Raw genomic sequence first — 17,273 nt, 5'->3', positions numbered from 1 at the left:
AGTTTCAGAGCTCCATGATTTTTTAAAAATTTTCTATGACGTCACTAACATGTTTTCAGCCTCTAAGAGTCCGACTTCAAATCTTTATTTTAATGGGGTATGGAAGATTCACAAAAAATTGACTGAGGTTTCAAAAAACCCCTTAAATTCTTTGTATACTATGGTAGAGGAGATGGAAACGAAATTTGAGAAATATTGGTGGGATTACGTCTATTGCTTTCTTGTCTTTGCCGTCTTGGACCCTCGTTATAAATTGGACAAGGTTGAGTATTGTTATGAACAGTTGTTTGGCGATACATATGCTAAGGAAATTGCTCAGCATATTAAGGGGACTTTGATTGAATTGTTTGATTATTATAAAGGGCCATCTGATCACATTTCCACTTCTTACTTTACAACTAGTAGCACTAATACGCCACTACTAGTCTTTGGTATGGATCAAGACGAGATAGGTTTTATAGCCTTTATGAATAGGAAAAGGAAGTCTGATTACCAAAAGTCAGAACTAGAGTTGTACTTAGAGGAGAGGGTTGAAGATATTGATGTTTTGCCATATTGGAAAAATAATTCTATCCGATTTCCAAACCTCTCATGTATGGCTCGTGATATTTTGGCGATTCCGTCTCTCTCTTGTCCCTTCGAATCTGCATTTAGTATGGGTAAGAAATTGATCAACCCATGGAGAGCGTCTCTAGGAAAGTCCTCTATTGAAGCCCTTGCTTGTTATGAGGATTGGCTACGAGCTAAAAAATTGTCATCGGGTAAATTACTTTCTTATATTTGTTTTTCAACAAGCGCTAAATATAATACGATTTCTTATTCTACGTTGTTCATTATTTCTTTTTTCTTTGAAGGTCCTTCACTTTTGGTTGGATATGGTGATACATTTGGCTTAGATGACGATGAAGGCGAAGATATGGACGAGGAAGATGTTTCTGCCTTCATGTGACATTGAATCTTTTTATTTATAAAACTTGAGACATTATGTATGAGAAATAATTTAAGTTTATACTCTCAAATTGGCATACAGTGATAATTTGATGAAAGTTTACATTTTGGCCTATTTTATGTTTTTGTAACAGCCTTTTTTTTATGTATTATAGCAGCTTCGTTTATGTTTAAGACTTTCAGCTCTTTATGTTTTAAATTCCGTAAGCCCGCGGGCAAGCCCGCCAATTAGTAATGGGCGGATATGGACAACTATAATAGGCCCGCCATAGCGGGCACGGACATGAAAATTAAGCCCGCCGGACACATTTTTATAGGTTAGGCCCGGCCCGTGTCCTGCCCAAGCCCGCAAACGATCAGCTCTATTAAAAAGGCTATGTACGTTATCCCTGGCACCAAAGCTCCTGGCCCCGATAGGTATAGTAGCAAATTCTTTAAGGATGCGTGGGCTATTGTAGGAAAAGAGATGACTGATGCTGTGAGGAATGCCATTCATTCTGGAAAGTTGCTGAAGGTATGTAATATATACCACCACCATAACCTTGATCCCTAAAACTGATGCCCCAGATAGTGTCCTTCATTTCAGGCCTATAGCCTACTGCAACATAATCTATAAATGTGTTGCTAAGGTTATTTCTAATAGGCTCAGTACCATTATGCCTGACATTATTAGTCACTCTCAGAGTGCCTTTGTGAAAGGCAGGGACATTGTTGGAAATATCTTGCTCACTCAGGATCTGATCAAAATGTATAAGAGGAAGGCTTGCTCCCCTAGAATTTTGATGAAAGTGGATCTACAAAAAACTTATGATAGTGTTGAGTGGTCTTTCCTGCAAAAGATGCTAGAGGCTTTGGGGTTTCCTAATCACATGGTGGCACTCCTGATGCAATGTATGTCCACTGCCACCTACTCCATTTCTCTCAATGGAAACTTGTTTGGTTTTTTTCAGGGCAAAAGAGGTCTAAGGCAGGGTGACCCCTTCTCACCCTTACTTTTTACTATCTGTCTTGAATAACTGAGCAGAATTCTAGAATGGCTTCAGATCAAACCAGAGTTCAGATATCATCCCTTTTGCAAGAGGGTGCAGATAAGTCATTTATGTTTTGCGGATGACCTGATCATATTCTGCAGAAGGGACAAACAGTCTGTGCTGGTTTTGTTAAGAGCCTTTAAAACTCTCTCTCAAGCATCCGGGTTAAATATGAATCACAGTAAGTCTAATATGTATAGTAATGGAGTTGATGAGAACACCATGATAATGCTTGAAAGAGTTTCTGGGATGAGAAGGGGGAAGATTCCATTTAAGTATTTGGGAGTGAATATCACTCCTAAGAGACTTGGGGTGGAAGATTGTCAATGCCTCACTGAGAGAATTACTGCTAGAATACAAGGTTTGGGAGCAAAGAAACTTTCCTATGCTGAGAGAGTTGTCCTCATCAAATCAGTATTGAGTACCTTGCATAACTACTAGGCACGCATTTTTATATTACCAAAAACTATCATCAACTAAATTGAAGCCGCAGGAAATTTCTCTGCCATGGAACTGATAGTAAGGGGAGTCCAGCTCTGGTTGTCTGGGATCAGGTTTGTCAAACTTTAAAGAAGGGTGGACTAGGCCTGAAACACTTGTACTGGTGGAATGTTGCAGCAGTTGCCAAGTATGTATGGTGGCTTGCTGTTAAGACAGACCATCTATGGGTGCGTTGGATACATGCTGACATGCTGTGTAAATCAAGAATCAGGAGTGGCTTGATTATAAGAATGGGGTTGGAGCTAGTTGGGCTTGGAAAAAAATATGTTGGGTGAAGGATATCATTAAGCCTCATTTCCTCACTCAGGGGCTTGATAGTTACACCATTAAAATGGGTTACCAGTGGCTAGTTGAGCAGGGTCCTGACAAGGAGTGGCATCCCTGGGTTAGTAACTCCATGATTATACCACGACATAAGTTCACAATTTGGATGATTGCTCATAGGCGGTTACTAACAATGGATAGGTTATTGAGGATGGGCATAATCCAGCTCAATGAATGCTATCTATGTAGAGCTGCCGCTGAATCCGTTGATCATCTTTTCTTTCAATCTGATTTTAGCAGTAGATGTTTGGCTATGGTGCAGACATGGTTGATGATGATACAGGTGCCTAGTATAGGCGGGGGTTATTGATTGGTGGGTCAAGTACATAACTAAATCGCTACTGATAAAGCAAGTGATGGCATTGACAAGCTTATGTTATCAGATATGGGCCAGCAGAAACAAATGTCGAATTGATGGACTAGTACCACATACTAGAGTATTGGTTCACAAATGTAAAAAAGAGACTATAATGAGAATACGAGGTAGTAACAAACAATCACAAATAGGAAGAGTCAAAGATTGGATAGATATGATTTGTAGGGGATGATAACTTTGTATGGAAAGTGCAAAAAGCATTGAACAATTTTGTATGGGTGATTTATTAATATATACTACTTACACTTTTCCCAAAAAAAAAAAAAGAGTATTTTGGCAGAAAGATTATCAATATACACGTGTAGGAAAAGTTTGTGTGCAAACTATTGTAAACCATTTACTTGGTATTAAATTTACATAAATCACTTATCAAAATGCAGCTATAAAGAAGTTTACATAGTCAAATGGGTAGACCATGGGTGATTTTAGAATTACGTTTGTGCAAAACTTCTTTTTTTAAGTCCAACTGTAAATACAATGACAGAAGCATTATTAAAGAGTCCGTGCATTGTACGGGTCACGAAACTAGTGTATAGTAAAAAGGCATGATAAAGCATAACATTACACAATTTCTCTTTTGAGAGAATTTTAGCAAATCACGTCATTATGTATTTTTTTTTTTTTTTTAAAATGTTGAAATATTTGTAGCATTAAACACAATCATTAAAATTCGATTTTTCGTTCTAAATGTAACCTAAACAATCCTTAAGCATCAAAACAAACAGATAACTTTTGGGATTTAATTGTTAGAATTAATTTTATGAGAAAATCATCATTTATTTATTCAGTGTTTATAGTTCTCACTATATACTTTCAAAACAATGTTAATCATTCAATCTATCTTAAATTATTGTTCGTAAATAAAAATATAGAAATTTCTATTTTGAAAAATTTCTTTTCGATTGAATTAATTACGTAGTTCAACTGTTTTAAATGAAAGAAAAATTAAAGATAAACAAATGACCGCGACAGATGGAGTATAATAAAAAAAAAAATCAAAGACAGCAACAACAATAATAACAATAATCACCCAAGATGTGTGAGTCTAGTGGAATTCCAGGGTAACCTCAAAGCCTCCTAAGGAGGAATTGCGAGGTCCTGGGTTCGATTCCCTAGATGAACACTTTCCTGGGGACCTGACGCCCGGAGAGGGAATAATCCGCGCGGGAAAGAACTCACATGGTACAGGCGCCTAGCAGGGTGGGGTCCTGTATCCGGGGAGGATCCAACCTCCTCGTCATCAAAAAAAAAAAAAATAATAACAATAATCGTGTCAAAATATTAATAAACGTAGCAATATTCGTGGCAAAATACGAATAATCCTTGACAAAAGTTTAGTAAATTGTGGTCATATAGGTAACATAAATATACTTTGACAATATATTATGTCAATATACATATTGATTAATAAAAATATTTTTTTACGAGACACTTTTGTTCTCAGGACCCAATGCGATCACAAATCTGGACTTACATAACAACAATAACGTGACAAAATAGTTAGTTCCGTGAATTTCACGGGTAATAGAACTAATTTCATGATTCAATGCCAAAAAACAGTAAAGAAACATGCATGTGTCTTGAATGAACCCCAGTAATAAATTTCTACCATTGAAAAGAAAGTCCTAGTTTACATTGTCTTAGTTCACTTAAACGAATCCCGATATAAAACCACATTTCATGATTCAAAAGAGTTGGGATGAATGTTATATTCCGGCATTCTTGTAGTTTTTTGAGGAAGAAGCATCAAGATCCCCCTCGCTTTTTACGGGGAGGAGGAGCCAACGGAGGGAGATCAACATCAACTCTGTCAGGGGTAGCGGCTTCATCAGGGATAGTGGGAGGTGGAACAATTATCCGGATAGAAGGAAGAATTCAATAGTCTGACCAACAATGAACTCATTGTCTTGCAAGTATTCAAACCAACCCCTTTAAAGTAATAATCCCGAGAACCATCAGGCCGCTCAAACGAAATGGTATAAATGAGGTTGTACAACTTTCCCTCTACCAAATCAATGGACGGGAGGCTGAGACTCTCACGGGTTTTGGCATCGGACTCTTGTGCGGTTGGAGGAGGTACTAGAATTAGGAGGTGTTGAGACAGTGGAGGGATTGGGTGTGGGTGTGGGTGTGGAGGGACAGACTGCGGTACATGTACAAGTATAACAGTTAAATCGATAGAATTAAGATCAGGTGAAAACCAAGAAAATATTATTTTCTTAGGGCTTACCAAGATATAATCTTCCAATGTTCGCCGGAAAAAGTACATATTAAGTCGACTGGATTGTCTCTAGCGTTAAAAACCAAAATTCAGTGTATAGTGATTCCTTCTTCCTCGTATGCAACTCGTATATTAAGTTCGAGACCTTCCTTGAACGGCAGAATGTCATCATCAGGAGACACTCTAACTTGTAAAAAAATGCCAAAAGAAATTTTCTCATTTCTAAAACAAAAAACTAAACTTATAATCAAGCGTTTTCGACATCTCATTTCTCGTCTAAAGAACATCATTTGCCTCCAATTTAACCATAAAACAACACACATCAATTACCTTAAATTCAACTTGTTCCGTGTGAAGCTGTGTCCAAAATATGTTCACCATGGACATGTGGGCAAATAAAAGAAGAAAGTTAGACACGACTTTATAGTCGTCGGACAAGTTTTGACGTGTGTCCGACACAAAAAGACCAATTAGGAGGAGTGTCCGTGCTACCTAGTCTCTAAGACGAATAAAAAACTAATAGCCCATAAATCAAATTGTTAGACAAGACGGTCTCATAGTATAAAACCAGACCACTTCTTAAAAGACCCAAATCAAATACTTCGTACTTATTCTAAATCATAACGTCATCTTCTCAAATAAAAAACCAATAGTAACTATCCTATAAGATTATCCTACAGCATAGTACGTGCTCAATAAAAGAATTGGCCCAAAATAAAAGTAGGTTAATTAAAAGAATAAAACAACAGTAAACAATATTATTGAACACGAATTGTCGAATACTCTCTTCTCTTTAAAAAAACCCTAGCCTCCATCAATTATACACGGGGCTCCCATCGATTATCAATCGATCGATGGTAAGCCCCAAATTTGTTTCAATCAATGGTAGGGTGTTGGGCATTATGGGAACATCGGAATAAGGTTGTGTTCGAGGAGAAGGTGGCTGATCATTTAGGAGTGATTAAACGCGCGAGGGATGTCAGTGATGAGATTGAGGGGGGAGGCTGGATGACGAGGACAGAGGTAAGGGAGGGAGATGGGTCGGCTGGGGTAAGCCGGAGTGAAGGGTGGCAGAGGGCCAAGGAGGGGTTCGTGAAAGTCAATGTCGACGCAGGGGTGAAGGAGGGCGATGGAGTAGGGGTAGGGTGTGTGTGCCGTGATGAACATGGACAGGTGTTATGGGCGGTGTCGAGGGCTTAGAAGGAGGTGTGGGAACCACATGTGGCAGAAGCTGTTGCGGTGTTGGAAGGTCTTGTAGCGGCTCTACGGCATGGACACTCAAACATTATCATTGAAAGCGATTGTCTCCAAGTAATCGGTGCGTTGAAGAAGAGGAAAGAAGGTCGTTCTGAATTTTTTTTAGTTTTAAGTGATATTTTAAGTTTATCTTGCTCTTTTAATTCTGTTATTTGGTCGTATACCAACCGAGCTAATAACTCTGTAGCGCATGCTTTAGCTCATTTATTTCCTAGAGTAGTAGGTCGGTCTGAGTGGTCGGATGTGTTACCTCCGATTGTGAACATTGCTGTTATCGCTGATTCATTAATATATTAATTGTACCCTTGGGGTGCTTTCTCAAAAAAAAAAAAAAAAAAAACAACAGTAAACAATATTATTGAACACGAATTGTCGAATACTCTCTTCTCTTTAAAAAACCCTAGCCTCCATCAATTATACACGGGGCTCCCATCAATTATCAATCGATCGATGGTAAGCCCCAAATTTGTTTCAATCAATACTATGCATATCTATCTTCTATTCAATAAAAGTCTTCCTTTTCGTGAGAATCGTTTTTCCGTCCCTTATTTCAGGGTTTTTCTATTTATTCGTAGGGTTAGTTTCATCAGTAATATAGTCAAGAGTAGTTCGTTGATGGTTCGTAGCGTGTTCTTTCAAAGGGTACAAGTGATTTGTCAACGATCTTTGGAACCAACCAGAGGTATCTCATAAATCAAACGAATGATCACATTAAAAGTTACATGAAAATAGCGATAATAGGACAAGCCAAATTGTCAGATGCTGTTTTGAGATCCCTAATTTATAAGAAAAATATTTTTCTTTGGTTTCCATTAGAATTGTTTTCGATTATACATATTCTTTGGAATTGACATATGACATTCTATTAATAAATTATTCTTTTCTTTCAAAAAAAACAAAAAATAATAAAACAAAATAGCAATTACTTTTCAACAGCGCCAAATCTGAATTCTTTACAACACTTTTATTGCAAAATAAAATTGATAGCTTTTTGGATTATTTTTCTCAAATTTGTTTATAGAAAATAATATTTTATTATGTCATTACATTTATCAAAGAGGTGAGCCTTTTTAGTTAATACCCATATATTCATTTGTTTCCATGGTATAATAGATTAAGGGGTACGAAACATATATTAATGGTACGATAAAGTAGTCTCTCAAATGTTTTTGTGATAATAGATTAATAAGTAGTTTTTTAGTACATTATTTTTTATTTTAATAAACAACTTATTAATTTCACATTTCTCGTACTTGAATTTTGATTTAGGAAATAAGTTTAAAATAAGTTTAAAATCGAAAGACTAATCAAAAGAGTTGACTAATGTTACGAGATCTATATTTTGGTAAGTTTTTTATGCCACAAAACTAATCGTGAATATAATATCATTATTTTACTCCCTCTTATTCACTATAATCTTCCCTATTTTCTAAACGGATTATTCAAGTTTTTTTTTCTCTTTTCTATTCTTTGAAACTTGTACTCTTATTTTATTTATCTCCTTCGCTTATCACCAAACTCCATCCAACTCTTTTACCCCTATTTTATTCATTCCCTTAATATTTGTGACTCACAATTCCTTATTTAACTCCTAATTATCCATCCCTCTCTCCTATCACGAAACTCTACCAAACTATTTTACTCCCATTTTATTCTTTACCTTAATATACATGCTCACAAACCAGTATCGAGATATAACAGAATTGGAAGAAGAGACCAGACCTAAGTAGTATTACTAAAAAGGTCTCTTGTAAAGCGATTTTGAACTAAGATGATGTACAACCATGTTTGTTTACACAAATAGTCAAATAGCCCTAGAGCACAAAAGGAAAATACCTCAATCGGAGGGCTCGAGCCGTAGAACCACAATGTAAATATGTATATCTTTTTCCTAGGACAACAGAAGATATCCATTTATAATTATCTTGGTTGCTTGACAATGTATTTCATGACGAAATGAGATGTAATCACTACTGTGTAAATTTGTACTCCTAATAGTTCATGTATTAATGCAACCGACCAAATATTTAATGATCATTTTGGTTTTGTTCTTGGAAGAATTTTAGTTTTGTTGTAATTTACGGTCAGGAAATTATTAATTCTTTCTAAAAAAAATTTGTAAATTAAATTGAGCCTTCTATTTTTTCAATAGGTGTTTTGAGAGATCGTCTTTCGCTATTGAGAGACCGTCTCTCAAAAGTTTTTGTGTTTTTTTTTAAGTGGCAGTAAACTCTCAGCATTTTTAATAAACAGATATTAAAATCGAAATATAACTAATATAACAAACAGGCCGTCTTAGCTCAGTGGTAGAGCGCGTGGCTTTTAACCACGTGGTCGTGGGTTCGATCCCCACAGACGGCGTTTTTGTGTTATTTTTTAGCCTTTGGTCTCTTGTGTTCCACTTTTGACTTTTCCCATTTTTGATCTCACCTCTGATATCTTTTAAAAAACTTTGTAACACCAAAAAAGTATTCCATTTGTATTGTATGTAATCTCTGCGATACAAAAACTTGATCATCGCTAGTAGAACGCAAAAGGCCTTTTTATTGTCTTACGGCATATCGTTTGGTAGCTGATGTTTTAGACTCTCTATCTTATACTCTGTATTAATTATGTATCTGAAGCGAAAAAAGCAGACACAACAAAACCTGTTACTTACAATGTCGAATGTGAATTGTTTGTTAGAAAATGTTACAACTGCAAAAACGGTCTGAAATTTGGTAGTCATCTTCTGTTATACAATCGATTGCTCAAACCACCAAATAATTACTCGGTATTACTTATCACAAATTACAGTACGCATTCCGCTTCGCTTTACCAAAAAAAAAAAAAAAAAAAAATTACAGTACGCATTTATAAGTTTGTCTTATATATATATGATCAACAATAAGAAAGAGTGAAAAATGATAATAGGACGGCATCTTATTGATAAAACTACTCCAAGAGTTCGGGACGACGAAATCAAAGTCTAAGTTACAAAAGATTACAATTATACTTGGAAGAAAATAAATGGTACTATATGAAGATATATCACTAAACTTGTAACCTTTTTCGATACCTAGTACAATTGCTACAGAAGTTGGGCATACATGTTTTAATCCTTGGTTTGTTTCTTGGGGCTAGGAGTAGAAGATGATATACCTTGTTCAATGCACTAAAAAAAACCGTAAATTTTCAAGTTAGCAAAAACATCTCCTTTGTCCCGGATTCAATGTAATACTATATGAGAACTTGAATGAAATTAGTAAGTACCTGAAGAAGATACCCGTGCAGCCAATCCAACGTTTGGGGGAATGTTGTTGCGGAGATATTTACTACACTCAGACCCTGCCAGATGATAATAATAAATGCGTAAATGAAGCGCATGTTTTCTCAAACTATTTGTGGTATTAGTTTGTTTTCCTTCTAAGTGTCGTTCTAAACTCTAAAGGCAGAGCAGGTTTGGAACTTTTGAAACAAATCATCGATCAAATGGTGTTTCTGGTAATAACAAATTTATCATACAAGAGGAAAAAAGAGAAGGGGGAAGGAGAAATGATGAGTAATTTGACGGGTTCACTGGTTCAGTAACTCCAGACCTCCAGTTGGTGACATTGACCAAGTGCGCCATTTTCGCAAATCTGACAGGACCAAATGGGTGCTTATTTTGGTACTTTCCATGGTTTGGTACTTTGGTTTGGACTGACATACACTGATACACTTATATGTTCAATGGTAGCATTTGTGAGTTCATAATGGTCACAATCTATGTTACTCGGACTCGTTTAGATGTATCCGACACGGGTGCGTGTCCAAGTGTCGAACTCGGTGTTTTTTTTGAAAAATATGCATATTTTGGCCTAAAATGAGGTGTCCAAGTGTCATACCCATGTCGAGTGTCAAGTGTCGGACACGGGTACGCGAGGAAATTAGAAGAGTCGGAGTAACATAGGTCACAATGTACAAATTTCTAAACTAAAGGCGCCGATCCTCATCATAACAAAGGTGAATAAGTACACTAGCTTAGGTTGAATAAGTATACTTGTATTCATGACCTGAGTTCGGACCCGCCAACATCAAAACTGTTTTAGTGACTCAAATGAGCAAAGAAACAAACATAAGATGGAAGCAGACATATATGGACATAGCAAACCTGTGACTCAAATGAGCAAAGATAGTCCTGGATTGTCTTCAAATTCTTTATTAGCCTATCCTTATCCTGAAAAGTTGAAGCCAAGTTTTATAATAAGAATTTTTATTTTTTTTAATAAGATATCACCAAATATTTTCAGCTATACAGAAGAGCATCCATTCACTATATTGCATCTGAATTGTCACATTTGCTGATTTGCATACATCACTAAATCAAATCTGATTAAAATTTAAAAGTCCGACTGGAAACGCAATTCAAAGTCCAAAAAAGCAGAAGAAGAAGTTCGGCGAGCCAAAAATATGTACGGGAAGGTACTGAATGGAAGTTTTATCAGTCGTATGAACCAAAAACAGGGGTATCAGAACGGATAAATTTGACAGCCTAACTTAGTCAAAAGTGACACGTCAAGCAAAGCTAGTTTATCCAAAGTCCATCACACAGCAAAATAAAGGCATGTTTACCTTTAAGATGCTGTTATCGCTGAAGGTACGAGTAGGTATCCATTCTTCTAGTAACGCCTTTGCATGCCAAGTACAGGGAGATGGAAAGAAAATACAGAATTCATCAGCATCATATTGAAACAATGTTTAATACAAAGAAACAAATATCTCATAATAAATCCTGCTACCAGCATAGGTTATTATACATAACATTATCCCTTTCTTGCAATAGTTCATATATTTTAAATTTAAAAATGCACAAGCAACAGCTTATTACGTCGTAATTATAGCTGGAATCTAGATAGGTAAAGAATAAAGGTGTAAGTAGCACTATTACAACAGCTTGAAGAGTGGCAGAATTAGACAGGATGCTGATGCATAAAAGTTAAAACACATGAGAACAATAACCATTAAGAGTTTTTTTTCAAGCATCCTCTTATGGTAAATTCTACAGTTCAAATGAAAGGAATGAAAAGAAGAAAAAGAAAGCAAGGGAAATAACAAAACAATACCTCATGGTCAAATTCTGCCATTTTCAGAACTATCGGTACAATTATTGGTTCAGGTCCTAATCTCTCTTTCTTTGCCGGAGGATTTGTATCTGTCTTCTGTTCTTCACAAATTTCTACTATAAGACAACAAAAGCAGTAAAAAAAAATTCTCAAATTCTTGCTTGCCATACTGCAGTCAACTATGAGATATGTGTTAAGGAAAGTCTACTGAAGGTCAATATACGTATGAAACAACACAAGTGGCTAAAGAGTTGACCTTTCTCAACAGGAGCTTTATTTTCTATATTGACAGAAGCAACCGAGCACAAAACTTCGTGCAACTGGTCGCTAGATAGAACTTCCTTGGTGCTAGAATTTTCAGGACCTGGGCTTCTACTTTCAGAACCAAGTTGATCATCCACACAACTGGAAGAATTACCTGGTGCAGAATCAGAAGAAACCTTTGACTCCTCAACTTTTGGTTGCTGATTAGTGGAAGTTTTACTCTCATCATCCATTAAGTAGATACTAGGATCAAGATGTATTCCCTAACGAGCAAAAAAGAAAAATTGCAAGCACGTCAATTACAAAGAACTGTGCTAATGGCACTGCTAATTGTCCCAAGAAAGTCGTTTCAAAACTTGTGTCCTTGTTACTCTTTCCTAGACGAGCAATGTGGTGGTTCCACATGAAAATTGCTCAGTTGAAAGGAAAAATGCACTGCTAATACCAGAAAAGCCAAATATGGCGTGCAAGCCATGTCAATGACAACCTAACAAATGTAATCCAATATACTTTAGAGGCTATCACTGAGGAAGCAGACCATAAAGGAGCTAAAAAGTACCTCAATTATTATTGGTTTTCCATCCTTCATGGCTTTCTTCAAATCACCAGCCAAACCTGACCATCAGAGGACAAAAATTTTACACGGCATGCAAAAACAATGGTGCATATATGTGTACCATAATGAATAGAGAGCTCCATGATTGCAACTGACGAGAAAATATGATGTTCATTACAAAACTTGAAGGAGAAGATGAGCTGGAGAAGTGGTTTTCTAGACTATACAGAACATAAGAAGGTAGTAATTGCTCTGAGTCTCTGACTAGCACCAGCAAAACAGTATGCCAAAGATTACTTGAAAATTAACTTTAACAGAATACCCAACAGTGTTCTGATATGGCTTAAAATGGATTAGAAATCAAATATTCTGTAACAAATGCTTTTCAGGGTCAATCTTATCCCTCCTGCTATTTACATGTGAATGATACAGACAATATCAATTGGTTATGATTCCCTTTAATCCCATTCTTCTCGTTTCCTTGTAATACATAAGTCCAACAAGATCAGTGAATCACCTTTACGAACAATCCTGCATTCTCTACAGAATTCTGTGATGAACTCCTCAGAAGAACCAAACTCTCTTGCCCACACAGGAGTAGATGTCAATGGAGCACTGCATTAATTTGGACAATAATTGCCATTGACGTTAATTTAGAGTTAGTTTTTATCTAGTTTTAGCTTTTCTGCAGAAGCCAACAGGAGCAATTAATGTCTGTAGCTTATAAAGCTACATCACTACAGGAAATTCCGTCTTGAAGGCTCAAGCATCATATCGCCATATTGAAATCTAACCAGAAGCAGAAGCGACTAAAGATATAACTAGTGATATATAGGTTGGTCTGCTAAATAAATCCAGGCTGGATGTCCAAGAGCCGTAGAATTTGAAATACATAATGCAACGTGAAATAATTAACATCAATCACATTAACAATGAAAAAAGAGACTAAGTTATTACTCTGTAGATGTGCGGAGCAGTTCATAGACCATATCTGTCTGCAGTTTAAGAATGGCCATATGAAACAAATCAGTACATGAAGAAGAAGAAGAAGAAACGTTATAAACTTGCTCACTTGCTCAACAAACAATTGTAATTCATAAAGATAAACGTAAGAGGATTCACCTGCAAGACATTTGGCAAATTTAGTCTTTGTGCAAGTTGTGTGGCAATAGTAGACTTTCCCGTACAAGCAGTTCCACAAACAAGAATCACCAGTGGCACTCGCTGATGATGAAACCTGCAGCAAAAATGAAAGACGGAAAAGATTGACGATATAGAACAGCTTTTGCAGCAAGGATGACACCTTGAAGCACACAATTAAATAAATATATCATAAATCATGCAGGCCTACCTGGTCATCAGCTTATACCGGTTTATGTACTCTACGCCATATCCCCTACGTTCCATGAGCTGCAAATAGAACCTCAATGAGAAGTAATAAATGAAATCACGTTCAAAATTTCGAATCAGAGTCAATCTATATGTTAGCAGCGGTTGTACACAAAGACCGCAAGTAATAGAATTACTCTGTGAATCTCTGGTAAAAAAAAAAAAAGAGAGTATGCTACTCTGCTCTTCCACAGATCACTTTGTTCCACGTTCTTTTTCCTATTTCTAATATAAGATTAAGCACTATGAACCTCGACCATCCAAACCTGTCTTCAGTACTAGATTAACTTCCCCTGCACCTTGCAGATGATTTAACCACCCTACCTTATATAATCAATTTTGTTAACCAAAATTTCAATTCAATAATTTCTATAGGTGTTTGACAGTCTCTATAATCAATTTGTGCGCGCTCTGAATCTTTGATCTAGCTTTAACGTTGGTGCTGTTGGTGTGCGCTTGTGATCTTAGTGCTTCTGACTTTTCAGAGTTCAAGTATTTAAGGCGCTGTCTGTGCTTGCAGGAACTTAGCTTTATGTATGGCTGAGCACAAGTCTGTATTTTTATGTTATATGTGATCTTACACCTAGCAACCTTCAAAAGTACAAAAATTTGCTAAATACGGAGCTGAGAAACAAAAATGTATTTCGGGAATTGCAGAAAAGCAATTTGACAAGTTACGAATTACGATGAAGAATATAATCAGACCTCAATGAGATACCATAACATATTGAAGACCAAACAAAATGCAATATACCTTGAACAGATTAGCCTCCAAGTCAGTTTGAGAGCTGCGTAACGACATGCAATATTAATTTATAGTTTGGTATACAGTATCCGGAAAAAACGGATTATAAAAAAGATATGACATACACATCAAGAAGACTGTTATCTATCAGCAGCTTTTTCAACTCCAGAGCAATCTTGATAGCTACATGATTAGGAATCTGTGACAGGTGCAAAAAGAAAACAAAATCACTGACTTAATGAAACACTCTGTCTTATGAAGAATGTCAAATGCTCCAATTAGATTAATCCCTAACCATAAAAGAAGGTTGTTCAGCCAATGGTAGAAACAATAAAGCTATCTAGCATTAAAACGACGAGAACTAGACATTTTCAACCAGGTATAAAATTGACGCTCTAAACGACGCTGTCTTCATAGTCTGATCAGCTTAGTTTCAAGTTTCAACCGATTACTACTACTAAGTTGCGATGTCATCAAAGCAAGGTTACCTAATTTGATACGAATAGACCACATTACATACGCGATACACTCTTACAAGAGTGTTCTATATATGGATTTTAAAATATGCTCGAACCGTTTCCCGTATCCGTAACTCAGCATAGAAGTATCACCAGATTACAAGTTTCTAGACAAACCCATTGCATGTGATCGATCGAATAAAAATCAATGACAACAACATAGCCCTATTTGGCTATATCAACAAAATCCTCACCTCATAGAAAATAATTCATTCACAATATATAATTGATGTGCATGCCTAAAATCTACATATGTGGCATTAACATGACGTCAATAGACACTTTCAGCCAGTTATAAAGTCGAGGCTCGTTAATGCCACTATCTTCAAACAAGCTTTCCATTAATATGACGATCAATAGACATTTTCAACCAGGCATAAAATCGACACAAGTTAATGTCATTGTCTTCAAACATATCTAGCATTTTTTTTTTTTTTTGATGACGAGGGGGTCTAATTCCCCCCAGACCCATGCATTCCCGCACCACCACATGGACCATGTAAGCCACCCATGCATTCCCGCACCACCACATGGACCATGTAAGCCACCCTTCGGAGGCTGCAGTGGTCAAGTTATCATCGCCCCAGCTCGTAGAGTCGAACTCAGGACCTCTCAACTCCCGCATTTCTGCAAGCTTCAAGGTTTAACCCGGCTACCACTGGACTAACATCACTTGGTTAACATATCTAGCATTAACATGATGATAAATAGACAACTTCTACGAGGTATAAACTCGACACTCGTTAATGCCACTGTCCTCATTGTTTGTTACACAATCACAGCTTGATTTCAACTACACAATACCAGTAAGTTATGATGCCATCAAACTATCATGGTATCACCAGATTAATTGTTTCTGACCAACGCACGTACATGCAATCAACCGAATAAAAATCGATTATCACGACATAGCGTTATGCAATTGAATCAACAAAATCCGCAACTCCGACAAACGATTTCATTTCACAATATAATCTATGCACATGCCTGAAATTGCAATCATTTGTCTACTGTAAAAAAAAATAACATTATGAAATCAGATAAAACAGTAATTTGATCATATATCTCAAATTAAATTAAAACAAGTAAATTGAGCTGAAATTTGTAATACCTTTGTAACAGTAAGCATTCTACTGAGTAAGAATCTCGACAAAACATAGTAATGATCAGCGTTATCACCAAGCCAAACTTTAACCTAAATTGACGAAATTAAAGTATTATAACAATGAATTGCAATAAAATGAAGATTAATTGAATCAAATTAAGCTGCGAAAATTAAGATTAATGATTACGAAATGCGAAAAAATTGAGAACCTTGACGAAATCGTATTTAGAAGAAGCGTTACGAGCGGAGAAGCGAAAGGGACGAAGCGAGGGATCGTCTGATTTTTCGCCGAGTTCGCCGACGCCGTCGCGCGATGTCGCAACCGTTAACACTTCTTTGTCTTTCTTCATTGTTTGATTGATCTCGCGGTTGTTGGTCCAACAGATTCAGTTATTTGCATAGACTAGGGAGTAGGGATGGTGTAATGAGCCGGCAATTATTGACTCGATCCGAAAACACGACACAAAGTAAGCGGCTAGGGTCAAGACTCAAGACATTCTGACAGATTTAAGTAATTGAGTTTGACACGACACGACATGAAAAAAATTAAATGGATTGTGTTGAGGTTGGGGTCTTTTAAGACGAACCCGACACGGGTAAAACTCATTTATTTAAAAGTGTCATAATTCAAAAATAAGCATTTTCATTCATATTTTTTGGGATAATACGACTATTAAAAGTAGATCATTTTATTAGTTTGTTGGTTTAAACGGTCAAATGGGTTAAAAATGACATGCTTAAAGATAAATGGGTTAAACATGTCGGGTTGGGTTATAGAAAAAATAAATGGGTCGGATTAGGGTTAAGACATAGGACCCGTTTATGTAATTGGGTCGGGTTAGGGTTGAGTTAGTAGTGATCAATTTAAAGTGAACTCGAATACGACATAACCTGGTTTGTTTGCCAAGTATAAGAGTATGGTTCCAGACCAGGTGTTGTGTCTCATTTAGGGTG

General features: G+C 36.5%; 1 protein-coding gene, 1 long non-coding RNA gene and 1 other non-coding gene across 5 annotated transcripts; 2 read left to right on the top strand and 1 right to left on the bottom strand.

Moving 5' to 3' along the window:
• Window positions 1-649: 649 nt before the first annotated feature.
• Window positions 650-1,122, top strand: LOC141609429 (uncharacterized). Its single transcript, XR_012527425.1, has 2 exons — window positions 650-761; window positions 855-1,122. It is a non-coding gene; the product is annotated as an uncharacterized LOC141609429 (long non-coding RNA).
• A 7,825-nt stretch (window positions 1,123-8,947) lies between these two features.
• Window positions 8,948-9,019, top strand: TRNAK-UUU (transfer RNA lysine (anticodon UUU)). Its single transcript has one exon. It is a non-coding gene; the product is annotated as a tRNA-Lys (tRNA).
• Window positions 9,020-9,552: 533 nt separating this feature from the next.
• Window positions 9,553-16,757, bottom strand: LOC141606568 (uncharacterized). Of its 3 annotated transcripts, none has more exons than XR_012526759.1 (15): window positions 16,529-16,757; window positions 16,326-16,409; window positions 14,822-14,895; window positions 14,706-14,739; window positions 13,914-13,972; window positions 13,685-13,799; window positions 13,520-13,557; window positions 13,080-13,177; window positions 12,566-12,621; window positions 11,999-12,269; window positions 11,743-11,855; window positions 11,252-11,308; window positions 10,595-10,856; window positions 9,911-10,403; window positions 9,553-9,812 (listed from the first exon to the last, which is right to left on the bottom strand). XR_012526759.1 is itself a non-coding variant. In XM_074425745.1 (15 exons), the coding sequence occupies exons 1-15, from the start codon at window positions 16,667-16,669 to the stop codon at window positions 9,753-9,755; spliced, it is 1,344 nt and encodes a 447-aa protein (XP_074281846.1). In that variant the 5' UTR covers window positions 16,670-16,757; the 3' UTR covers window positions 9,553-9,752. The 3 variants fall into 3 exon arrangements, 2 of the variants coding, with proteins under 2 accessions (XP_074281846.1, XP_074281848.1); XM_074425745.1 differs by having other exon boundaries at window positions 9,911-9,985; window positions 10,791-10,856; window positions 11,743-11,858; XM_074425747.1 differs by having other exon boundaries at window positions 9,911-9,985; window positions 10,791-10,856.
• Window positions 16,758-17,273: the final 516 nt, after the last annotated feature.

Source organism: Silene latifolia, chromosome 10 (assembly GCF_048544455.1).
Source record: "Silene latifolia isolate original U9 population chromosome 10, ASM4854445v1, whole genome shotgun sequence".
Lineage (NCBI taxonomy): Eukaryota > Viridiplantae > Streptophyta > Magnoliopsida > Caryophyllales > Caryophyllaceae > Silene > Silene latifolia.
The sequence above is the reverse complement of the archived record's forward strand: the minus strand, read 5'-3'. Positions and strand labels throughout refer to the sequence as shown.